The 25,516-nt window shown below is 43.2% G+C and overlaps 1 protein-coding gene, 1 non-coding gene and 1 pseudogene across 4 annotated transcripts; 1 reads left to right on the plus strand and 2 right to left on the minus strand.

Moving 5' to 3' along the window:
• Nucleotides 1-15,169: 15,169 nt before the first annotated feature.
• LOC133907136 (protein PHOSPHATE-INDUCED 1 homolog) lies at nt 15,170-16,515 on the minus strand (annotated as a pseudogene).
• A 611-nt stretch (nt 16,516-17,126) lies between these two features.
• TRNAY-GUA (transfer RNA tyrosine (anticodon GUA)) lies at nt 17,127-17,212 on the plus strand. Its single transcript is given in 2 exon segments — nt 17,127-17,163; nt 17,177-17,212. It is a non-coding gene; the product is annotated as a tRNA-Tyr (tRNA).
• Nucleotides 17,213-17,411: 199 nt separating this feature from the next.
• On the minus strand, nt 17,412-22,336 carry LOC133907135 (uncharacterized). 3 transcript variants are annotated; one of them, XM_062349176.1, is made up of 5 exons: nt 21,949-22,336; nt 21,664-21,846; nt 19,190-20,697; nt 18,925-19,071; nt 17,412-18,405 (listed from the first exon to the last, which is right to left on the minus strand). In XM_062349176.1, exons 3-5 carry the CDS (start codon nt 20,427-20,429, stop codon nt 17,897-17,899), a joined length of 1,896 nt encoding a protein of 631 aa, XP_062205160.1. In that variant the 5' UTR covers nt 20,430-20,697; nt 21,664-21,846; nt 21,949-22,336; the 3' UTR covers nt 17,412-17,896. The 3 variants fall into 3 exon arrangements, with proteins under 3 accessions (XP_062205160.1, XP_062205162.1, XP_062205161.1); XM_062349178.1 differs by lacking the exon at nt 21,664-21,846; XM_062349177.1 differs by lacking the exon at nt 21,949-22,336 and having other exon boundaries at nt 21,664-21,939.
• Nucleotides 22,337-25,516: the final 3,180 nt, after the last annotated feature.

A 25,516-nucleotide genomic window follows, 5' to 3' on the forward strand; every position in this document is an offset into this window, starting at 1 on the left:
GAGAGGGGTGGGAGAATGGGACAAAAGGTAGTACAGAGAGAGCATACATTGGACTTCTCATAGGAAAAAAAGAACATAAAGTTTGAGCTTATGTTTATTTGCCACGGAATTGGGGGCGTGGGAATTTTACATACTAAATCGTATGTTTGAAACATGCAACATGTAAAATATTGAATGGTTGTAATCCTCTAAGAATCCTTTGAAATTCCTACATCAAAAAGTCCTTTAAGGAGGGGTTCATTCACGAAATTGTCTATTAACCAGACACACAAGTCATGAAAAATTAATAAAAATGAAATTATCACATCCGAGTAGAACTAAAAATCGCAAAAAGTATGATAACCTTTCCAATAAGCTTAGGTTTCGTCGAGCTACTAGCCCAGTCAAGTCACACGACCCTTGGATCTTGTTGATCCATTGGAACCACAATTGACCGCGTAGCTTACTGTAGCTTCTGTGGATCAAGCCATTGTGTACTCCTTCGATCTTTCCTTTAATTTTGATAGTGTTTTCCTAGATCCTTGTCAATTGGCATTATAAGTCCTGATTTGGTCTTGCAAGGTCACTAAGAATTATTGTGTATATCAATGCTAAAAAGATATTCAGGGCGAGGGAAGTAGTTGGACACCTTAACGGCTTAACTGCTTGCCCTCTAGATTACCAGGACTCATGCATGATATCATGTGTAGGACATATCATCTTTCGCAAGACACCATCTATTGTGATCCTTCTTCCATCGGGTATTTTATTAACAGCTAAAACTCATCATCGAACACCATCCTGCTGCTGCTGTGAGTGGAACTCATGAGATGCAACAAAGACGTAGCTTGGAGGGTACCAAAAGAACTTAAAGTTTATCTAGTCCTTAAGTTTGATTTTAATAATTAATGATAATATATATGAACTAATAATTGAATTAAGAATTGATAATAGGTTATTCCATAGGTGATGTATAAAAGATTTAGTACGGATTTATTAAGGAGTGACATGTGATCAAGAGAAATGCATTAAGATAAATAAGCTGCATAGAATTGTTAGTAGGTTGTTGTATGGAAGATGCATAAGTGACAAATCATGGATTCATTAGGAATTTTATGATATCAAAAAATATATCGATGTCATTGAGCTCTAGGTGGTACTCATAATATAAAGGAGAAACTCAAGAAGATTGACGATATGTGTGTATAGCGAATATACCCATAGAAAGATTGTAGTGACACATATTAGGGTATATATGTGATTTTAGTGATTAATGGCAATATAGTCAATCAGACTAACATGTTTATCAAGTATATGCTGCAGTAGATCTCATGGATGCAACTGAAGAGAAGTCACCGAACTCGGAACAAAAAGATGAATAAATTGGACTTGTTCCATGAATTTTGATATGATCAAATGAAATGGATCTCTATATATAATCTTGTAGATCTTTTCACAAGCTTTCCATAGAATCCAAAATCATCAAAATTGGAGTTCAGAGCAAAAAGTTATACCCAAAATACATAATATTGTTCAGCTAAAATTTGCATGACTGAATAATCCAGTGCTCACATCAAAATTAGTCCGATGCTAAACCTGATAATCCGGAGAGAACAATGAAAATCAGTACAATGTTCACAGAAAGTTTAAAGTAGAGTCTTTTGCCTCACCGGATGATCTGGTATTCACAAAATGAACACACCAGACTATTATTCTAGCAAGCTCTAAAATAAACATATGCATATAGGATAATCTGGTGCATTTGTCCGGTGTTCAGTGAGTCGTCACAGGATAATCCGGTGTTTACAGATGAATTTGAGTAGGTTCCAATGGCTAGTTTCTTCTGATGTATTCACTAGATGATCCGGTGCTTGTACTATTGTTATTACCGGATCATTTAGTGTTAACAGCTTTTCTAGGTCATTGGGAAACTGGTTAGCTGGCAGGTTTGAGGCTATAAATACACCTCCACTCAGTCATTTGAAGGTGTGACATGGTACTGGAGTCCAGAGAATCCCATATATGCTTGAGAAGATATCTAAGCCACCAAAGTGCTTAAAATATTCATCCAAGGCGATTAAGCATACCATTAGAGAGTGGTTAGTGCTTATAGTCCTAGAGATAAGTGTTGCTAGGTGCTACAACCTAGAGAGTGGATCAAGGAGTGATCAAACCGTATACCGAGAGGTACGCCGGCACATTAAAGTTTTTATGACTCATCGGTAATTTGTTGACCCTTCAACTTAGTGTGGAACGGTGACAAGAAGATTGTGCAGGGACACAGAGGCTCTTGTCTTTGTGACTAAAGCTCCAAAGTGAAGACAACGCATAAGTAACTGAAAGAGAGGTTAGTGGTGAGATCTCACCTTGGTGGCTTATCATGTTTGAGACCTTGTCTTGGTGACTTGGTAGCTCAAGAGCCGTGATCGGAAGAGACTTGGCGACCGAAAGTATATCCTTTGTAAAGCTCTAGGGGTGCCTTGTGTGCCACCGATACCACGGGATAAAAATTTCTTATGTCGAGTTTATCTCTCTACCCTATTTACGTTTTCTTATTTGCATACTTGTAATTTACCTTGCTAGAGTATGTTGCAATCCTCTTGAGCGGTAGAGTAGACACACTAGATAAACTTAGAGCACATTTAGATAGAAATTGGATAGATTTATCTTGTGAAGTTTTTGGAACCAATTTGATTTGAGTTTTTAAGTGTTCTAATTCACCCCCTCTTAGGATGTCAGTGTTCCTCACATTTGGTATCAGAGTCTTGTGCTCTTGATAGGTTTAATATCCTAGAGTTGTGATATCCAGAGTTGGGATGGATACCCATAGTGCTCTACATTTTGACAGCACTAATTTCCCCCGATGAAAAAGTCTTATGACTTGTTATTTGCAAACTAAATATTTAGATGTTTGGAGAGTCACTGGAGAAGGAATGAAACCACGTGTCACCAACAAGGAGAAACAATTAGATGCATTAACAGAGAGTATCCTTTTGTCATCTTTAAATGTTGATGCATTTAATCGTGTTTATTCTCTCACCAATGCACATGATATTTAAAGTAGCCTCATTAAAATACATGAAGGCACAAAGAATGTGCACAATGAGAAATATCATGTGCTTGTTACTAAGCTCAATGGCATCAAACAACTACCCTATGAAAATGCTAATGACATTTACTCACGTTTGAATATTCTTGTCAACAAGATCAATAAGCTAGGTTTGATGAAAATTGAATATGCTCAAGTGGTGAGAAGAATATTTTAAACTCTTATTCCAAAGTACAAGCTAATTATCTCCATCATCTACGACAAACATGACATGAGAAGATGACTTCTAGCCAAGTTCTAAGCAAGATCACTGCCTATGAGATGACCATGAACATTGGGTTGATGCTTCTACCTCATCTGACACCAAGAACTTTGCTTTCACAAGCAAACAAGCTCAATGCCAACACATGAATACAGGAATAAGGAGACAAGAGCAAGAGTCAAGCTCAAGCGAAGATGATGGTGATCAAGATGAAGAGGATTGGGAGGATATCAGTTTTCTGTTGTCCGGATTGGGAGGATATCTTTCCTGATTCTCTTCTTCAGAGTTCGGCTTCGATTGTCTCAGACCATTGCCCTTTATTGTTAGGGCTGCGGGTGAACATTCGGGGAAAGAGGAGGTTCCATTTTGAAAGTTTTTGGCCCAAAGTGCAGGGGTTTCAGGAAGCAGTGCAACACAGCTGGGATGCCCCATTACAGTGCTCTTGCCCAGGGGAGCGGCTCTTTCTAAAACTGCAGCGTTTGAGTAAAGGGTTGCAGAGTTGGAGTCAGAAAACAGTGGGTAATGTTAAAGTTCAGCTCGCCATGGCCAAAGAGATTCTTCACCGCATTGAGATTGCCAGGGATTGTAGGTCTCTTTCTGTGGGGGAAAAATTGGTTAAGGATGAAATTGAAGTTGCATTGTCTAGGCTTGGCTTCTCTGGAGCGCACTATTGCGCGATCACGGTCTCGAATTACTTATCTTAGGGAAGGTGATGCTAATACTTCCTTTTTTCATCATCATTCTCGATATCGCAAGAGGAAGAACTTCATTGCTAAACTTATGGTGGATGATCGGGTCATCACTTCACAAGAGGAGAAGTAGGAGGTGGTGTTTGATTTTTTCTATGATCTTCTTGGGTCGGCTCATGAGAGGAACTTCTCGTTGGATCTCTCAGTTTTTTATAATCACCAGTATGATCTCTTGGCTCTTGATGAGCCCTTCACTGAAGATGAGGTTTGGGCCACCATTAAGGCCTTGCCGTCTGACAAGGCCCCAGGGCCAGATGGGTTTACAGGCCGCTTTTACAAGACTTGTTGGGGGATTATCAAAGGAGATATCTTGTTAGCTCTTTCGGCAGTTCAGCAAGGGCGTGTTTCCAAATTTAAGCTTTTGAATTCGGCTTTCATAACCCTGCTGCCCAAGAAAGTGGATGCGTGTCGGGTCAAAGATTTTCGCCCGATAAGTCTCATTCATAGCTTTGCGAAATTGGTCACGAAGATGCTAGCCAATCGTCTTGCTCCGCTTCTGCCTAACATGGTTTCAGTCAATCATAGTGCCTTTATTAAAGGAAGAAGTATTCATGATAATTTCTTCCTAGTGCAGCAAATGGCCAAGTGTTTACATGCAAAGAAGGAACCTCATGTTCTGTTTAAGCTGGATATTTCGAAGGCGTTTGATTCGGTCTCCTGGCCTTTCCTTTTGGAAGTTATGAAGCATTTGGGCTTTGGTCGCCATTGGTGCAACCTTCTATGCACGATTTTTTCTACCTCTTCTACTCGGGTTTTAGTTAATGGTGTGTCAGGAGAGGTGATCTTTCACAGGCAGGGACTTCGGCAGGGAGATCCGCTTTCGCCAATGCTATTTATTTTGGTCATGGATGTGCTGAACTCGCTTGTCAGCCAAGTGGGTAATGAGGGTTGGTTGCAGCCACTAGCAGTCCGACAGACACAACATCGGTGTTCTTTCTATGCAGATGATGTGGTCCTTTTCTCTAGACCAACAGTTAATGACCTGTCGGTCATCAGGAATATTTTGGATATCTTTGGTCATGCTTCAGGGTTAGTTACAAATATGCAGAAGAGCTCGGTTACTCCCATTGGGTGTTCTGATGATGAGCTACAAGTGATTGCTAACTCGTTGCCTTGTGAGTTGAAGGAGTTCCCTTGCTCTTAATTGGGTCTTCCTTTAAGTGTTAAGAAGCCATCTAAAGCGGATTTTCTAGCCCTCATTGACAGAGTAGCAGATGATCTCCCTTTGTAGAAGGCCTCGCTCATGAATAGGGCCGGTCGTCTAATATCGGTGCGAGCAGTGCTTTCAGCTATACCGATTTATCTCATGATCGCAATGGATCTCCCAAAATGGGTGGCCAAAGCTATTGACAAAAAAAGGAGAGGTTTCTTATGGTCTGGGCAGGAAAAGGCTAATGGTGGCAACTGTATGGTCGCTTGGAATAGAGTGTGTCGGCCTCTTGCTTTATGGCGGCTTGGGAGTGCTTAATTTGGAGTATATGAGTTGGGCACTTCGAATATGTTGGCTCTGGCTTCAGAGGACAGATAGTGCTCGGGCTTGGCAAGGTCTACCCGTGTGGGTGCCGGGCAGGGCTCGGGAGTTATTCAGTATGGCGATGGAGTCACGTGTTGGGGATGGGCAATCTATTTTGTTCTGGAAGGACAGATGGTTGCAGGGGAAATCTGTCAGTGAGATAGCCCCTAATTTATATAACATGATTGCCAAAAGGATTGTTAGGCAGTGTATGGTGGCCCAAGCCTTAGCTAATCAAAAATGGATCACAGACATTAAAGGGCCATTGACGGTGCAGGTTATTGTAGAGTATCTTCGGGTTTGGGACTTATTGGATGGGGTGGTCCTTCAGGTTGATATTCCTAATCAGCAGGTTTGGAAACTCTCAAACTCTGGAGTGTATTCCACTAAGTCTGCTTATGAGGCCTTCTTTGTTGGGACAGTAAAGTTTGCCCCTTGGAGGAAAATTTGGAAGAGCTGGGCACCTTTGAAGTGCAAATTTTTTATTTGGCTTGCAGCCCAGAATCGCTGTTCGACAGCGGAACGGCTTGCCAAACGTGGGTTACAACACCCGGCTGCATGCCCCCTTTGTGATCAAACCGAGGAGACTATTAATCACATCCTATTAACTTGTGTGTTCAGCCGGCAAGTTTGGTATTTGGTTCTCCAACAGCTTGGGTTTTCTTCAAATTTGCCAAGCCAAGACACTACTAGTTTTATTAGATGGTGGTCAAGGACGATGGGAGGCCTGTCTAAGAACGAGAAGAAGGGTCTCAATTCTTTAGTTATCTTGGTTGCATGGGAGATTTGGAAGCATAGAAACAACTGTGTGTTTAATGGTGCTACCCCGAGCGTGGCTGATGTTCTTCAAGCTATTGCTAGCGAGGGTGCCCTTTGGTGCTTAGCAGGAGCTTCCAAACTTCATGAGTTCTTGGCTACGGTGATAGTGCTGGCACATTAGTGTGTTCAGGGTGGGTGAGTTTGGGCGGTGTTTGTGTTTTTTTGTCTTGTAAGACCCGGGTGTTTTGGGTGTTGAGGTTTTTTCCCTAACACCCTGCACCTTTTTATTCTCTCTCTTAATGAAATGATACGCAGATCTCCTGCGTGTTCGGAAAAAAAGATGAAGAGGATGATCAAAGCACATCGAGCGATGGAAAAATTGATCTTAAGATGGTCAAGCTCATGTTACAAGTAGAGAAGAATATCAAGAAGATTAATACCAAGATTGATCATTCAATGTCCTTAAAAAATTTGATCAAAACAATTGATCATATCAAGAAAGAGAAGAAGAACAAGAGCAAGCATGAGGAAAAAGCAAAGCATTCGCAAGCATAGGAAGATGGGTGAGCGACAATGAAAAATCAAGTTCAAGTGATGAAAGAAGGGGAGCTCTTCCTCAAGATCATCATCATGCAAGTAATCTCACAAGTGTCTTATGACAAAAGGTATAGATAGCGATGTAAGTAATGATGAATTCAATGAGGATTCCCGCTCTTAAGAAGAACTTCTTTATTTGATCAATAAGCAACAAAGAGCCTTAAGAAATAATTAAAAGGACTTAAGAAATTCAGTGCACTTAATGACATTCATACTACCTTTATTTCTAATTATGAACAATTATTAAGAAAAAATCAATTTAAGTGCATTAAATCTCAAACTAAGGCCCATTTGAAGCAATCTACCTCTCTCTTTAATTTCAAATTTAAGGTTGATGCTTCCACTTCTTGTAATGATTTGATTGATTTATCTGGCTCACCCATTTACAATGAGACATGTATTGAGAATGTTGTTGTAGAATCATCTAATGAACTCATTGAATAAGAGAATGATGAGCTCAAGTAAGAAATAGAGAAGCTCAAGAAGGGCTTGGTAAGATTAAAAGTCAAGAATCATGTTCAACATTCTCAAGATAACCATTCTACCATGGTGAAGAAGCTTACGGAGGGGTCCAGCATGATATGCTTCAAGTGCCATCAAGAAGGTCACAAGTCTTTCCAATGCAAGCAAGTCAAGAAGAAGATCAAGGAGAAGAAGAAAATCATAAACCTCTCCAGCAAGACCTTCAACATCTACACCAAGCCCAACTATAAGACCAAGACCAAAAACAACTACTACAATCTCAAGAAAAAGAACAATGGTAAAGTGGTTACACAAATAGTTAGGAGAAAGAACCTAGAGTGGAACCAACCTATTTGGGTGCCAAAGGAAGTCATCACCAACATGCAGGGATCCAATTGGTTTGGGTTCTAAAGAAGTCTTGAAGCTCGAGATGGCTATGAGGATTTAGAGACTTAGCTTACAAGATGAAGTATAGGTTCAAGCAAAGAAGCTAAGTATACAAGATTGGACGTATTAATGAAGATCATAATCATAATATACCCAAATTCTCATCCAAAGGTAAACAAGACAAAGGTTCTAGATGCTAAATTATCTAAATTGATGAATTTACTTGCCTTGTCTAGGATTGTATGCTCTCAATCCTAGTGTAGTTTTTTTTTTCATATGGTAGGTTGCTTGTGTTTCTCTCTTTCTTATGAGCAACCTATATGGTTTATTAGTTGTAAATTTTTTACATGGTATTAGTTCTACAATTGGTATCACTTACGTGCCATGAACCAATTTATAGGGTACCCTCCCTATTGTTATCAATAACAAGTGCATATCTTATACAAGTATTCAACACATATATGCACACATTTAGGGGGAGCATATCCCATGGGTTGTGATTTTGAGACTAGCATGTGTTTCAAGTAATATTTTTTGTAGTATCATGGAGTGATCAACAAGTTCCTGAAGATATGCAATGCTTAAAGGTTTCAATTGGTATCATTGTCAATTCATTTGTTAATTTAAGCTACCTCCATGCATAATATGGCTTAAACTTCCATCTTAACATATTATCTAGTTGTGCATATGTCTCTCACACATATAAAAAGTTTAAATCATATTATGTGAGTTTCATGAATTATGATCTATATGCTTTCATTCCAACTAGTACCATATTCTTGAATTGTATTCCATCAAGTGGTATTATTACAAGTGGTATCCTTTATATTAATATCATTTTATTCGATCATGATTTATAAAGCTCTTTCCCATATGCTCTAATGTCTTTGCTTGAATTCAACATGTTTTTTTAGCCCTTTTTGAGATTATTGACAAAGCGGAAGAAGTTTGATGACCAAAGCAAGAAGCAAGATACAAGATGCATAGGAATGCCGAAGTTGACAACAGAGAAGAAAATGAAGATACAAGAAGCAACATGAGGTACCTAGGTTGACAAAGGGGGAGAAGGTCTTGCATGGGTCGATCAAAGGAGATATTGGTAATGGAGAAAGGAGGAGCCACAATAATAGGGGGACTAAATGGTAAGAACATGCATCCAAGCATTGTGGTATAGGCTTGTACTCTTTCCAATTGGTATCATTTGTTATTTACCACTTGCTTTGATTGTATTGTCATCAATCACCAAAAAATGGAGATTGTAGCGAACATGTCCTTAGAAAGATTGTAGTGGAACATACTTAGAGAATATATGTGATTTTAGTAATTAATGATAATATAGTCAATGAGACTAACATGCTTGTTAAGTATATGCTTTAGTCGGTCTCATGGATGCAACAGAAGAGAAGTCATCGAAGTCGTAACAGAGAGAAATAAATTAGACTTGTTCCATGAACTTTGATATTATCAAATAGGATGGATTTCTATAGAACCTTGTAGATCTCTTTATAAGCTTTTCATAGATCTCAAGATCATCAAAATCGGAGTTCGGAGCGATAAGTTATGCCCAAAAGACATAACATTGTTCTGCTAAAATTTGTCTGACCGGATAATCCAATGCTCACATCAAAATTAGTTTGGTGCTACACCAAATAATCCAGTGAGAACAATGAAAAATAGTTTGATGTTCATAGAAAGTTTGAAGCAGAGTCTTTTATCTCACCGAATGATCCGGTATTCACAAAATGAACATACTGGACTATTATCTCCAAAGAGCTCCAAAATGAACATATGAACATAGGATAATCCGGTGCATTTGTCCGGTGTTTAATGAGTTGTCACAGGATAATCTGGTGTTCACAGATGAATTTGAGTGGGTTCCAACAGCTAATTTCTTCTTATGTATTCACCGGATTACGATGCTTGTACTACTGTTATCACCGGATCATCTGGTGTTAATAGCTTTTCTGAGTCATTGGGAAAACGGCTAGTTGGCGGGTTTGAGACTATAAATACCCCTCCACTCAGTCATTTGAAGGTGTGGTATGCTGCTAGAGTCCAGAGAATCACATATACACTTAAGAAGACATCCAAGCCACTAAAATGCTTAAAATGTTCATCCAAGGTGATTAAGCACACCATTAGAGAGTGACTAGTGCTTATAGACTTAGAGAGAAGTGTTGCTAGGTGCTGCAACCTAGAGAGTGGTTCAATGAGTGATCAAACTGTGTACCGAGAGGTACACTGGCGCCTTCGAGTTTTTGTGATTCACCGTAACTTGTTGATCCTCCGACTTAGTGTGGAGCGGCAGCACGAAGATTGTGCAGGGATGCCGAGACCCTTGTCTTTGTGACTAAAGCTCTGAGGTGAAGATAACGCACAAGTGACCGAAAGAGAGGTTAGTGGTGGTGAGACCCCACCTTGGTGGCTTATCGTGTTTGAGTTCTTGTCTTGATGACTTGATAGCTCAAATGTCGTGACCGGGAGAGATTTAGCGACTGAGAGCATATCCTTTGTGGAGCTCCAACGTGGACTATGAGTGGCTTGTGTGCCACAGATACCACAAGATAAAAATCCCATGTTCCAAGTTTGTCTCTCTACCTTATTTATGTTTCCGTATTTATGTACTTGCAATTTACTTTGCTAGAGTAGGTTGCAATCCTCTTGAGCGGTAGAGTAGACATACTAGATATACCTAGAGCACATTAGATATAAATTGAGATAGATTTATCTTGTAAAGTTTTTGGAGCCAATTTAGTTTATATTTTAAAATATCCTAATTCACCCCGTCTTAGCATGTCACCGTTCCTCACAGCGTGAAGGCAAAGTCACTTGTGGAGATTAAGTGACTAACTATATGAGATTGCCAATTAAATTTTTATGGACTAACCAAATTTCTATGTGCTAGAGTGAGTGTGGTTAAGTTCTATATGAAGATTGACAATAAGAGTGAAGGTCGATCAAGTTATTTTTGAAGACAAGTGATTTAAGGTATAAAGTTATCAATTAGATTTTATGGACTAACCCATAAACTTTGTGCTTGAGAGTGAGTTGATGTTAGATTCCATAAGAAGGCATAAGTTGAATTGAGATATTTAATATATCAAGTTAAAAGAGTAAGATCAAGACAAGCTTAGTGGATAACTGATATGCTTGATAATTATGGTTCATGCCTTGGTGATGAACCAAATGAAGATGACGTGAAGAGTGAAGTCTCATATATGTGTGGGAAGCTATCAAGAGAGCTTCATTAAGCTTCCGCAGATTGAGTGAAGATCAAAATGGAAGCAAGGATGATGATCATCATCTAGAGAAGAGGAGTTGATGATGAGTTTTGAAGAGCTATGAGAAGCATCGGGGCTTGGATGATGTTTTCATCAGGTCTGATGAGATTGCTCAAGGCAAAGGTATAAGTAGAATATGTTTTCTAGTTTTGTTGGTCTCAAGAAGTTTGGTGGGAGACCAGGTTACAGGATTGATAGTCGTACTATTAAGAGGGGCTGTCGAAATCGTTGCTAGATTGTTGTGTCGGGTGCTCAAAGCACATTCTTAGTGTGAGATGAGTTTGTGTTGAGAGTTCATTTTACGAGACCGGGGTATTTAAAATGTGTTTTAAATTTAACCCTTTGTTGTTTTCGGTATTAGTGGCGAAAAGTGGTTGTGGACAAGCCTTAGTAATGTTTGGCATGTTCCATGTGGTACCTAGTTTACTCTTGGGGGATTAAGCTTTGTATAATTGGTGAAAGTGTCTGAATAAGCTTTCAGAGTGTTTCTAGTTTTGATCTAATGTGGTTGAGATCATGAAACTAGTTGGGACTCTATGTGTAGTTCTGTGAGTAAGCTTTCCGTATAGTCCGAGATCACCAAAATCGGATATCGGGGCCAAAAGTGATCGTTGTTTTTTCTGATTGTCATCTGTGTTGATCGGATATTCCTATCCAAACTTGGTGTTCTCGGGTTCAAGTTAGTTTTGGATTGAATGTTTTGATCCATATATCGGATGTTTCGATGTGTTTTTTTCCCAGGTCTGGGTGCGCTCTGTGTCTCAGATCTAGCCGTTGGGATTCGAAGGATCGAAAATTCTAATTAGTGTTGAGTCTGTCCAAAAGCTAGTTTTCCAGAGTGGGTATAAATACCCCTTTGCCTCCTTGCGTGGTGGAAAATCTTTGGAGGGGTTTGAAGGTGCTTTTTTGCTTTTTTGGTGCTTGCAAAGGCTTGAGAGGTGTTGGAACTTGGGTGTTCCACCTTTGAGTGCTACATTTCTCTATCTCTAGGATTGCTTTGTGATATCTAAGGTCTTTATGGCTTAGTGAGTAGAGAGAGGTATGGTGCTTTGGTAGCCTACGATTGGCACATTAGTTGCGTGTGTTTGAGCACTCGGTGTTGATCGTGCGTGAATCCAGGAGTTTGTTACTCTTGTAGACCACCATCTCCTAGATGGTTTGGTGGTGAATTACCGATAATCTTCTTAAGTGAAGATTGTGAGGAGGCTTGAAAGTGGTAGCGGAACTCACCATCTCTGAAGTGGAGGAAGAGTTGGCCATAATGAAGACGGGGAGTGCATTGTGCAACCTCGTGAGGAAAAGGGTTGAAAAAGATCCAGCTCAAGTGTGATTGAGCTTTCTTAACATAGATGTAGGATATCGGTGGATATTCGAACTTTGGTAATAAATCACTTGTATTTGTATTTCCTTACTCTTGGCATTACTTTGATATTCCTGCTTATATGCTTTTATGTATGTATATTGAGTTAATTTGTTATATTCTATCTAGCTATTTTTACCTGCATCGAAACATCTGATGAATAGTATCGAAACATCTAATTGGCTTTAATTGGAACATCTAATCAGTAGGATCAACCCTTCCCATTAGAGTGTTTTGCATATCTCGCTAAAACTGAATACCTTTGTCACCCTAGGATTATAATCTTCACATTTACTTAGGGTGATTATACATTAGTTGAATATAGTATATTTATGTTTTTTTACTTATGAAAATTTTGTTAGTTTTCTACTGCAAGTTTAGATCAACTATTGAAAAGGAGATAGAATTTTAAAAAAACACCTATTCACTCCCTTCTAGATAATATTATTATCCTTTTAAGAACGAAACTCAAGTGTTGTAAGTGGGGTGTTGCAAGGTTAGCCTCTCTCTTGGCTAGATCTGTCCACCAACGACGTGGAGGTGGTGTTTGGTTGATAATTGCATCCTCCAAACGCGCAAACTAGTAACAGGTTTTATGTAACAAAGTTCTATTTCGTTGCAATGGATTCTAGCAAGGGTTCTGTAGCATTGCTTCACCCATTCTTGGAGTGTGGATTCATTGTAAGCTTGGTAACTAAAATGATTCACTTTATATGTATTGTGTTGCGCTAAATTGAACAACCAAAACCTATCCTTGTAGTTGAGATCCAGTGATGGTCAAGGCGTTGATTTATTATTCACTCAGGATTATGTTGCACATGTCCACATGTTGATTTCAAGTGTTGCGTGCGTTATTCAATGATGTTGTGCTAGAGCGTATTGTAGGAAAGTTTGCAAATACTAGTTGCTCCTAACTGTATTATATTGCGCATATCGCACAAGTAACATGCAACAACCCTTTGTGATTGATGCCTCCAAGAAAAGGAGCATTCTTGTAGAGTCATTTAGGTGCACGATTTTATTCATGGTAAATTCAACTCCTAATAAAATTAATGGCGATGACCTAGACTCAAATTATTCATGATATATATATGAGGATGTGTCTTGCGGCTGTGGTGGTGCTGAGATTTAAGCTGAAAAAACTGCGGGAGATTAAATTTCAGGGCAAGTACAAATATATTTCTACAGTGGTTAGCTCATAATAGCTTAGCGCTGCGTGTGAATTTGGCTCGAAGAGGCATGAATTTAGATACACAACGTGTGGTATGCAATAGACTTGATGAAGATGGAGACCACTTATTTTTAAGAAAAATATTCATTTTTTATCCCTCAACTCTTTAGTTTGTCTAAGGTCCCGTTTGATTGCAAGAAACATTTCAGATTCTCTGGTGATTCTCTAGAATCCCTGCCAAACACACTAAAACATGAAACGTTTCACCTTGAATCACCTGAAATGTTTCTCATTTTTAACACTACGAGGAGAATCACCTAAAATGGTGTTTTACCCGTTTTGAGAATCACTCAGGATATTTTTCTTTAAGAACCCGAATCTAAGATCCCTGCCAAACGTTTTCAGAAAATTAAGGATGATTCACCAGAGAAACATTTCCAGAAAGAATCTGAAACCGAAACGTTTGTAGAAGAATCTGAAGCCCTGTCAAACGAGCCCTAATTTTCAACCCCCCTCATCCCCAATTCATCTAAATCCAGCACTCAACTATCAAATCTAGTTCACTTTATACCTCCCCAGCATGTTTGAAGTGGTTTTCGTGTGACATGTTACGTGTGGGAGAGAAGAGGAAAGGAGTTGAAGAGAGAAAACTGGGCGCCAAGTCGCCACGCGACATGTCACGACCAACGTGGCAAAGAGAAGTAAAAAACAATTGTCACATCACGTCTAAATCACTTCAGATGAGATAGAAATTGAACCGGACTGAAAAGTTGAGGTGTCCGGTTTAGACAGACTACGAGTTGGGGATAGAAATTAGACAAACACAAGAGTTGATAGGCCAAAATTGGTCTTTTTCTTATTTCTAAAGCGCAACTATGTATGCATTTTGTAGGGAGCATTGCCCGTGGAGGACTTACGTTGCAAACTGGCATGTGGCATCCATGCAACAATCGGCTCAAGCAGTGATCAAAGAAATTCTGAAGGTCCCTCTCGAACGGCAGCTAAGAGTATTATGTTTTTATGGCATTGGTGTAAAACTGATGGCGCCTTTTGCCATGATTCTTTCTCGGGAGGCTGGGGTTTTGCTATCAGAGATTCTGCAGGAGAGGTCGTCCAAGCAAGCAAGAGCAGGTAAATTGAACTATGTTTTAGTTCCATTACATGCAGAATTGGTGGCATGCATCTGAGGAGATGATGTGGCGTTTGATCGTGGCATGGGGCACGTGGTGCTCGAAAGAGGAAACACGGATGCTTTTATCGTTAAATAGGCTATGGAAAATGTTTCATACGAAGAAGAACATGATAACATGTCAAAAGCCGACCAGCTGAAGACAACACCGGGCCTCTCCATCGGCCCACCGAAACAAAATCAGAAGCACGTTATCTTGTGAGTTAAGAATTTTGCTAAGGTTAAATTTCATTAGCTTTCCGGTTAATTATGTGCCTACTGTTTGAAATAAAGTAGTCCATGCTATGGCAGCATATAGATGGTTGTAAGTGCTCGAAGTGGTAATGAGGTGCTCACACTCAGGTTGCACCAGAATGTATGCTGGATTTGGTAGCTAGCGATTTAACTGAGCTTATGGTTTAATGGATTTTGCGATTCTTTTAAGAAAATTACATTGAGCACTAAATCGTATATACCGGCACTAAAGCGCTAGCAGCAAGCAAGCATTCGAAGCCCCAAGTTCTAATTCACACGGCACAAGCGCGTGCAGATCAAAGGAGAGTGATGAACGACTGGGTTAGGCCATGATGATGCAGGAGTAGTTGTCGGGGTCGACCAGCGCCGGCACAAGGTACTTCCTGCCGTTCCTGCCCACCACGTTGTACCCCGCGCCGGTGGCCGTGTCCAGCCGCACGGCGCCGGGGTACCCGGGGTACGCGCCGCGGCCGTAGACGCCCGGGCACGCGGCCGCCACCTCCACCGGCGCGCCGAGCTCGCCCTGGAAGTAGCCGTGCCCGTACGGGTTCGTCACCGCTCCGGCCAGCAGCGCCGCCAGGTTGATCACCATGCCGTCCACGCCGAAGTCGCCGTTCGGCGAGCGCAGAGTCTCGTCGCGCCCCCGCCCACGCGCGTGCCCGTGGCCCGCGCCGTAGGCGAAGCCCTCAGCGGGGTGGAACGGCCACGCGCAGCGGCCGGGGCACTGCACGGCTGCGTTGCCAACCCACACCTGCGCGGCGCCCCCCGGCGCCGACGCGCGGTGCGCCCCGCACGCGCTGCTGCAGAGCCCCTCCACGGAGACGTCGGCGGCCGTGAGCACGACGGCCACGCCTCCCGGTGCGACGCCGAGCCGCGCCGCGAGCTGCTCGACCTGGGCCAGCGACAGCGCTTTCCCTAGCTAGCACGCTTCGTCGTCCACCTGGCTGGCCAGCAGCACCCGCGGTGGCTCCCTGCCGGCCTTCCGCACGTACCTGTTCACGATCTCCCACCACCGCGCCACCGACGGCGGCGGCGCGGGCCCCGGCGCGCCGAAGCGGTTTTGGCGGCCGCCGCGCGGGGAGAGCGAGAGCAGGAAGTCTGCCAGGACCGCCTTCTGGAGCGGCGAGAAGGCGCCGTAGTAGAGGACGGACACCGGGACCGCGCCGTCGAGCACCGCGCCGTGGTGGTAGGCCACAACGGGGAGCGGGGGGCGGTAGAGGGAGGAGTGGCACGGGCGTGCGAAGCTGGCCAGCAGTTCTAGGAGAAGAAGGACGCAAACGGCGGTGTACGGTCTTGGCTTCGCCATTAACTGCGATGCAATCTTGCAGATCGAGTTGCACCTGTGCACACCATGCAACGCAACGCAACGCAATATTGTGATGCAGCGAACTAGAGAGAGAGAGAGAGAGCCGACGCGATGTGCGTGTCGGTATCGTTGTTGCTTGCATGTATATGCTCCCTCGCACGCTGCCTTCAGATGATGCTGCTGCTCCGCCTTGCTTCATGGCTTCAGCCATCGAGGATACGACGCCATCTGCTTGAACCGTCTCCCTGCTGAGCCCGAGCGTCGCCCCCTCTTTCCCTAACCCCCACCCTCCATCAAGAAACAAAAGTTTTTCTTTAAATTGGAAGTTCTTTCCCCTCAATCGGAGGTTTTATTGCTCAAATCTAAAGTTTTTAGGCTCGAATCGAATGCTTCGACTGTGATTTAAATATTTTTGCACACAACTGAAAGTTTTTTTCTTTTGCCTCGAGTCAAAAAGGTTTCGGTTGCGAATCAAGTTTTTGCTCACAAATTGGATGCTCTTTGCCCTCGAATTGAAAGATTTTGACATGAATCTGAAGTTTTTAGTTACAAATCAAAAGTTTCCTGCACGGATTTGAAAGCTTCTCGGCGGCGGCCGAGGTGCAGTGAGGACAACGGAAGAGAGGCGACGGAGGAAGACGATAACGGTTGTACTGACACGTGGCGTGCGGCGGGGGAGCCGCGAAAGCCCGTCGCGGAGGGCGACCTCAGAATAGGAGCGCCCATGGGCTGAGTTATCTTTCTAGGGGATTTCTTGGAGGCCCATTGATTGGGGCGCCAATGTCAAAAATGTATATTACGAACATTTGCTCATTTAGTCATCACAAACCGACCTTAGCTCAGTTGGTAGAGCGGAGGACTGTAGTAGTTGCAGATAAATCCTTAGGTCGCTGGTTCGATTCCGGCAGGTCGGATGTTATTTTTTTTACCTTTTTGCATTTCTTACAGTTCTTAGTTTTTCCAACTGTTCGTGCAATCATGCTCGATTCGAGCATTTGATTTGAGCGTGTGGCATGCTGACCAAATTAGCAGAAACTTCGAAACGGGGCTTCGTTTCTACCTCGGAAGATTTATCAAAGTAACCAAAAGAAACTCAGAGATTTGAACGACGTTCTTGGCACCATCAATCAATCTTAAATTGCCCCACTTTAATCACAGCTACAAATGATTCGTCCAGCTTAAGCTTGATCTATCATGAGGCCTCGCAGCAATCTAAGTAAAATCTCTCTCTAACAAGTGTGTACATAATTCTTCACGTGAATTTTCAAAACCTATAACTATTTTGACATATGTTATAAAAAATTATAATTTTTTCATCATAAGTCCTCCTGTCATCCTCTGACAATAGGTAGATTCACGATTACATACCACAGAGGATGATAGGTGGACCAACGATAAAAAATTTATAATTTTTTTAACATGTGTCAAAATAGTTATAGATTTTTAAAATTAACACTAAAAGCTATAATTTTTTACAATATATATCAAAATAATTATAAGTTTTTGAAATTAACTTTAATTCTCGCATCGCAATTGCCTCCCATCACGGCGGGCTCAAATCAAACGCTCGAATGCATGGCGTTTCCCTCCAATCAATTTCACCTCGTTGTCGAGCATGAGCCATGGTGCCTCCCCTTGGACCTGCTCCTGAGGCTCCCGTCCAAGCCGCCGCCGCCGCCCCTCACCAACGACGACGAGCTGGGGCTATGTGCCAGCCGCCTCGACGCCCGCCTGCGCTGGCTCCGGCGGCGGCCGGAGCCTCCGCCGCCGAGCGCGGCGCGCGCGACGCTGTCCGTGGCCACCTCCCGCGCGCTGCGCTGCGGCTTGACGGGCTGCTTGTTGAGGTACGCCAGGCTGGGGAGAAGCCCCGTGACGGCCCTGCGCAGCGCGTCATCGCCGACGTTGGCCTGGACCGGGTTGCCCACGAGGTTGAGCGCCAGGAGGGACTGGTAGTTGGCCACCAGCTGGCCCAGCGCCTTGGACGTGGTGATCTTGTTGAAGCCCAGATCCAGCACCGCCAGCTTCAGCAGCCGGTGAAGACCCTCCACGTCGCTGATCTTGTTGCCGGCGAGGTACAGCTCCCGGATCGCCGTGCAGTTCGACAGCCCTGCGCGATTGATCGGACCATGAAATTAGCGAGAAAGATCTACTAGCAAGATCATTCGCAAGGAAAATTCCTCATTGATTGCTGAAATCATGGAATTTGACAGACTAAGACGATATAATTAGAGAGCACTGGATCCATCATCCATGGACCACCAAAAAAAAATGCAAATGCATATATGCATATCTAGATTCGGGAGTGAACAAAGGTCAGGGATTTATCAGGATATATGCATATTCCATCATCTGAACTGTAATGGTCCCAGCTCCCAACTCCCCACAATTGTGGCCACTGACAGCCAAGATTTGAAACAGATGCTACAATGTGAGATGTCTTTTGCTCAATCATTCTGACCTAAAAAAACAGATTTGTCGGCTACATGGATGCAATCATGCAAGTATGCAACAGATAACAAACTCTAATCTTTGTCACTCGTCACTGAAAGCGCACATACATGCAGCAGTAACCTGAAGCCTGAAAATTTGAAACTCTGTACTGGAAGTTAAGAACAGACGTGCTTACCGTGCCCGATGCGTGAAATCCGGTTGTACCTGAGGTTGAGCACGCGCAGCTTCGTCAGCTCCCTGAGCCCCTCAATGGCTGCAATTTTGTTCCTCGACAGATCGAGCGAGTGCAGGCCCTTTGGCAGCGATCCCGGGGAGATATGAACTGCAGTGGCAACCCAACTCAGCACTTGTCCGACAACAGAGGTTGTCTAGTTACTGAAAGTCTGAAACTACTACTGCAGTTGCATTTAGTACGGTTGTTCTTGGTAGATTTAGCTCACCGATAAAATTGCCTGAGAGGTTGACCGCCCGGAGGCTGGAGAACGGCGCGATCATCGGCACGACCTTCAGGCCCATCCCGGATATGTGTGCCACCGATGAGAAGGCGTTGAGGGACTGTATGATGCAGCTGGCCTGGACGACCTCGTCGGCCGCCGCGCAACGCTTGGACTTGCCATGGCCTTTCCCTGAAGACGACTCCCCCAGCTCCAGCGGGCGCGGGCGCACCGCGCACTCGGCGTTCTCCTTCTCCTCGCCTTCAACTTCGTCGATGTCATTGTTGTCTTCATCGTCCTCTGTGATGCGGAACGGCTCGTTCTCAATGCTGCTGACCCACGCGCTGACGCGGTCGAGGAAGGAGTTTTCGGCGGAGAAGGCGACCCACTGGTTCTGGACGGCCGGCGGTGGCGAGTCGTCCACCATCACCTTTTTGTTCTTGCGGTCAGCCGCGGCGGCGGGACCCTCCTCGAGCGTGTCCGAGGTGTACCCGCCGTGCCGGCCGGGCAAGCACGCGGTGGCCGGGCGCGCCGACTCCGGCCGGTGCAGGTTGCGGTGGCTCCAGAGGAAGAGCCGCCACCACAGCTTCCGGCTGCGCGAGGGCAGCACCTGGCTAGACGACCGCTTATTGAGCATGACACGGTCGGCGGTGCGCGACGTCTTGACCGACGCCGGGCTAGCCTCCGGCGCACCGCGCGGGGTTGTGGTCTCCAGGGCGAGGCCGCCGTGCAGGTCCCTCAGATCGCCGTAGGAGCTTGATCGCGCCGGCATCTCCGGCGCGTCACGCGAGCCAGGCCGCTCGGTCTCGATGTTGGAGCACGACCTCTTCAGCTTCGTCGACGCGTCCGCTGTGTCTCCAGCGACCATCGCCGTTTCCGTGGCCGCACCGTTGTCGCTCTTCTGTGCGCAGTCGCCGTCCGATCCGACGGACTTCTTGCCTGCGTGGAACTCGAAGTTGAAACCTGACAGATCGCCCCCCTCCACCGACGCCTTGTCCCCCAATCCGTCACCTCCTTTGCGCGCCGCCACGAGGACCGTATCGGCGGCAGCGGCGGCGACCTTGACGTCGCAAGGTGCGATCTTGTCCCAGCATTCACCGACGCCGGCGGCAACCGGCGCGTCGATGAACTCGACCGGCTTCACCTTGGGACAGTCGTTGCAGCCGACCTTCTTGGCGTCGGCGACGTTGCTATGCTTTTTCTTCCTGCCGGCGAGCAGAGTGGGCAAGCAGCTCATCTTGGCCATGAGATCTTTCCACCCTCGAAATTACCACCTGTTCCACCGTTCAGTGACGAAATTAGCAGCTGGACGGAGCCCGTGCAGCCCTTAGCCGTTGTCTACGGGCGACGCTCTTCGCAGCAGCGACACGGTGATCGCGATGACGACCACGATCGAGGACGGCAACCGCGCATGCTCCTCGCTCAAGGCGCGAAGCGGTTGTGCCTGTGCCACGGGGAAGGCCAGAGTGACCGGGGGAGAGCAAGCCGGAGTGGAGCCGTCTTGGCTACTAGCCCTGCACCAATCAACAAACGATCAAGAACCGGTTGAGAAAACTGCAACGAAAATGGTTTCCTTGCAGATTCAGAAACACACGGTGACCATCTGCCATGGCCGCGAGCAGGAGCAGAGCGGAGAAGAAAGCCTATGTTTCTTGGTTGGTTGGTTGCTATTGTATGTGATTCGATCTCCCTACCTGACGCGCATGACAAGTTCAAAGCAGATCGAACCTTTCGTTCGTTGCCAATGACAGAGTCAAGCAAAGCCGCGACAATTCTGGTGTATTATGCAGCCGATTCAGACTCATAATGGAGTCCATTATTTTTATGCCAGTTTGGAATCCAAAAATATTGGGAAACAAAAACACGGGGCTCGAGGTGGCCGGACATCGCGAAAATGTTACAAATGAAAGAACGGAATGGGACTCGCCTCCAACTGCCAGTCTGGTGAAAATGAAATTGCGATGACAGGTATGCAAATTCAGGGCAAACTTATTGCGGGAGCAACAACCAACAAGAAGGAAACAACAGTAGTTCTGTCCAAATTCTGATTGGATGAATGGGTAAAATTCGGAGGAAAAAGGTTAAACTGGTTCTTGGCTTCTTGCAGTGCTCTGAACTGTCATTGTTCCCCAAATTTTGAAGGGAACAAGGGAGGGATTAAACCAAACTACTTTTGTTTACTTTACGTAAACATGAAAAATTTACAACCGGAGCAGGGGATTACTGTGCGTGCATACAGGGAGAGACTAATAGCTTCCAAATTCAGAATCGCACAGAAAGGGACAGAGGAGCACCAAGAAGAGACAGAGGCCACGCAACGACCAAGGTTTGAGCATGGAACCCTCTTCTTCCTCAGTACTGGTTGAGGATTCAGAACCATAATAACAAAGAGCTACACCATATCAACAAATGGGGACAAAAACCAAAGGAAACAAAGGGACGAACTTAATTCAGAGCAGGCAAAGAGTTCATTAATTTACCAGGAACCGGAGCAGGATGGCGAAGAACACTGTTAGGGCCTGTTTGGAAGACGAAGATTGTTCTGCGAAGTTTCAGAATTTAGTTCAAATTTGAACTAAATCCCAAGAATTTGAGCCACAATCCCCCCTCCTCCAAATAGGCAATAATAGCAAGCACACAGATCACGGGCGCACCGAAGAGCACTGAACAGGGAGAAACATTTATAAAACGGCAACGCCAGGGGTAGAGCGCCCAAGAAGGCAGGAGAGGGGATAAGTTGCAAACAGCCAAACAGCGAGGCCTACCTTCCTTTCTCTGGCAGCAGCAGCAGCAGCAGCAGCGGTTGATCGATCAACGGCCGGAGAACAGCAAGAAGATGGAGGCACCTCCTCCCTGGCTTGCCGTTGCTGCTGCCCTACTGTTAGCTCTCTGGTTAGGTACGGATTGTTAAGTAGTTTTTGTGGCTAGAGAGTGAGAGAGAGGAAACAGAGAGGAAGAGTGGTGCAGGGGGAGGGAAACGAGACGAGGTGGTAGAAATAGAGAGGGAGGAGAAGGATGGATGCTTGGCGCCATGGTGGTGGAGGGGAGCACGCTGTGGGCACACGGTAGATTATTCGGACGGGCACTTCCACTTGAGGCGGGTGAGAACTGAGGAGGGGTACGAACTTCCCTGTAGATTGCACCATCTCGGAATGGTTTGCGTTTCTGTGGTTAGGTTAGCAAGTCATTTTTGTATCTCATGAGCGGGATCGAGCTTGGGCTTCAAATTTTGAATGGAATCATAACATATCCTCACCTATAGAAGAGGAATTTTTCATAGTTTTTTGAAACTTGTAGATTTGGTTTTAAGAAAAAATTTCAAGTTTCCAACACTTTGCCCACTTACACCGGATATGTGACCGGTGAAGTTTTTGCTAATACTTTATGCATAATGTGACCGGTGAACTAACTTCATATGGATGAACTTTAAATGAGAAAGTAAGAATTTTTTTTTAGCATTTACACTTTACGTAATTATGCTTACTAGATACATAAGAATAACTTATTAGTGGCAGATGATAACCCTCGATAGTGATGAGTAAAATCCCTGTTACTCTAAACATGTTACTAATATGGATATATTAATAACGGATCCAAACCATCACTAATGACATATATTATTGATGGATCTGGATTTGGATCCGTCACTAATAGTTATACATCAATGACGGGTCTAGATTCAGATCTGTCACTGATGACTATATATTAGTGACAGATCAGATCTAAATCTGTCACTAATGTGTATTTTAAAAAACAAAAAGGGAAATATCTTTTGACTTGAAATTTTTTTTTACACCTAACCAGGCACAAGTCACGCGTAATAGCACGCATGCGGTTATTGAGAATCGAAACCAAGACCAGACCTCTTGCACAAGGCTGCCTTACCATGCCACTAAAATGTTTGCTGATGGCAATATGATATGTTTTCGTTTTGTTCCTTATTTACTGAAAATTATTATGACTATTTGAGAATCTATATGGCTTTAAATGAAAAAATTATCAACTACAAAGTTATAGATCTAGTTGAGTTGTACAATATTCATATAAAGTTTGTCTCCACCTGACTCTGTATGAAAAAAATTGTGTCCAATCCATGAAGTGTTCAGTAAAACAGTTGTAGCTTTTGCATACGGAGTTTGATTTTGATGTTCGACCTCTACTTTCGAAGCTAACGAGGAGACGCATTCGAAAAAATACATATCTAAGACTCGTACCTTTCTTGACCCCCCCCCCTCAAGCTTGAAGACCCCTGATAGGACCTCTGAAGTTTTTTAATCAAAAATTAACCTTCTCCAATTTACCTGAAAATTATTTGAGACATAATGTTATATCTAAAAATCAGTGATGTATAGACGTTTTATCAATCTGAGTTACCAAACTTACGATAATTTTTTTTGAATTTTTGGTTTTCAACTTTGTAGACCTATGTGTAGCTTTTTCAAGCGTTCCTACTAGTTTTATACTAGATCTAATAATTTAGTTTGTGGTCAAGTGTGTGGTTTCTTTTGACAGTTTTTAGATATTTATTTATGCATCTATATGATTTCAAATAAAAAAGTGATCAACTACAAAATTATAGATCAACTACAAATTTCTGACATGAGCTATCATCCATCACTAATGACTCAATCTTGAGCACTTATACGAGCACTCAATCATCAGTTACGGGTGACAACTATGTTCCGTCATTGTTGACTTTCGTATTAGTGATGGATAATAGTTATCATCTGTCACTAATTATTGATCAAAATCTCATAAAATACTTGATATTCCGATCAATCATTAGTGACGGGTGACAACTATGATTCGTCACAAAATAATGACAGGTCATAGTTGTCACCCGTCACTAATAACTGGTTGATATCCCATAAAGTGTTCGAGATTCCGATCAGTCATTAGTTACAAGTGACAACTATGACCTGTCACTAATATAAAAGACATTAGTGACGGATAATAGGTATCACCTATCACTAATGACTGGCCCTAACACTGCATAGCCCAGAGGCTATTTATTGTGACATGTGACGTCTATACGCTATCATTAATGATGAGTTTTCATATGAGTTATTACTGTAGTTTTTAGTGACGGGTGATTTCCTCTCCAATCACTAATGATATGTCATTAGTAACAGATCTTAACCGGTCCTAGTCTAAGATCACATTAGTGACATCATTAATAACGGGTCTTGACCGGATCCCAACCTAATGTTACATTAGTGACAAGTTATTATTGAACCCATCACTAATAGAAAATCATTTCTTTTGGATTTAGGTACGGACTAATGGTTGGTAAATCAAAACATTGAGAACATCTTCTTCTTTTTCTTGCGAAAAATTTCAACCGAGTTTGATGTCATAGCAAAGATGGTGTCCGTAATTAACTAATTATACTTTCTCAATTGCTTATACTGGACAGTTCCCTGCATGTGGATTGCTCCTTGCAAACAAAATATATGGTAGTCTCTGGTTTCTGGCGTCACCCTGCATGCTTCACCAATACGTCGTAAAAACTACTGCCGCCGGTAATGCCATGATCTACAATAATGTACAGCTCTGACTTTTTTATTTTGTATTAATATCTTTTGTTACAACTTACAATAATTATATTGTATATCATGGGAGCACTTTCCAAGACCAATCTTGTGATCTATGCCAATTTCACATGGAAATGGACGTTTAGAACAAAGTTTTGTTTAATCAACACGGTTTGTAGTACAACTAACAGTTGCAAAGAATACTAGTTCAACTTAATCACTTAAAACTAGCATGAATACCTAGGTGGCTAGGTAGCATAGCCCAAGTCAAACTATCAGCTGTGAACTGGTCATAAAGAACCAAAGCCTTCATCACTGCTAGGTGGGCTCTAGCTAGCTCTACTAGAGTTGAATTTAGATAAAGTATTACTCAGGTCGTTTTAGTCTTGTGCATAAAAATTAAGAAAATAGATCAAATGATTTCGTTGCTCTTCATTTATTCTGTATTAGAAAAGATAACTCATTCATTTGTGAGAGTGGTAGCATTTATTAAATAAGGGCACGACAGGAACAAAAGAGAAAAAAATCCATAGAAGTTCGAGAATAACTTATATTTAAAGAATAGTTGAAGAGTCTAAAACGACCTATATTTGCAATCAGAGGGAGTATTCATTAACGATTTACCTTTTACGCAGATTTCTTCGAAGCAAAAACTTTTCTTAACAACATAAATTGAGTCTATTAGACATGCAGCAAGCTAGCTTATAGAACTTAAATTATGCAGACAGCTGTACATATATGAAAAGGGTCCTTATGTTCAAAACTGTTGAAGGTCATGTCACACGGTACCTAAAATCTG

This window comes from Phragmites australis, chromosome 24, assembly GCF_958298935.1.
Source record: "Phragmites australis chromosome 24, lpPhrAust1.1, whole genome shotgun sequence".
Lineage (NCBI taxonomy): Eukaryota > Viridiplantae > Streptophyta > Magnoliopsida > Poales > Poaceae > Phragmites > Phragmites australis.

What these genes read in the sequence shown, in the direction of transcription:
- LOC133907135 (XM_062349178.1), bottom strand. Translation starts at nt 20,429, where the DNA reads ATGGCCAAGATGAGCTGCTTGCCCACTCTGCTCGCCGGCAGGAAGAAA. An exon ending in CCTCTCAGGCAATTTTATCG is followed by an intron (nt 19,072 to 19,189) that starts GTGAGCTAAATC and finishes TTGCCACTGCAG; the next exon opens with TTCATATCTCCCCGGGATCG. An exon ending in GATTTCACGCATCGGGCACG is followed by an intron (nt 18,406 to 18,924) that starts GTAAGCACGTCT and finishes TCAATCGCGCAG; the next exon opens with GGCTGTCGAACTGCACGGCG.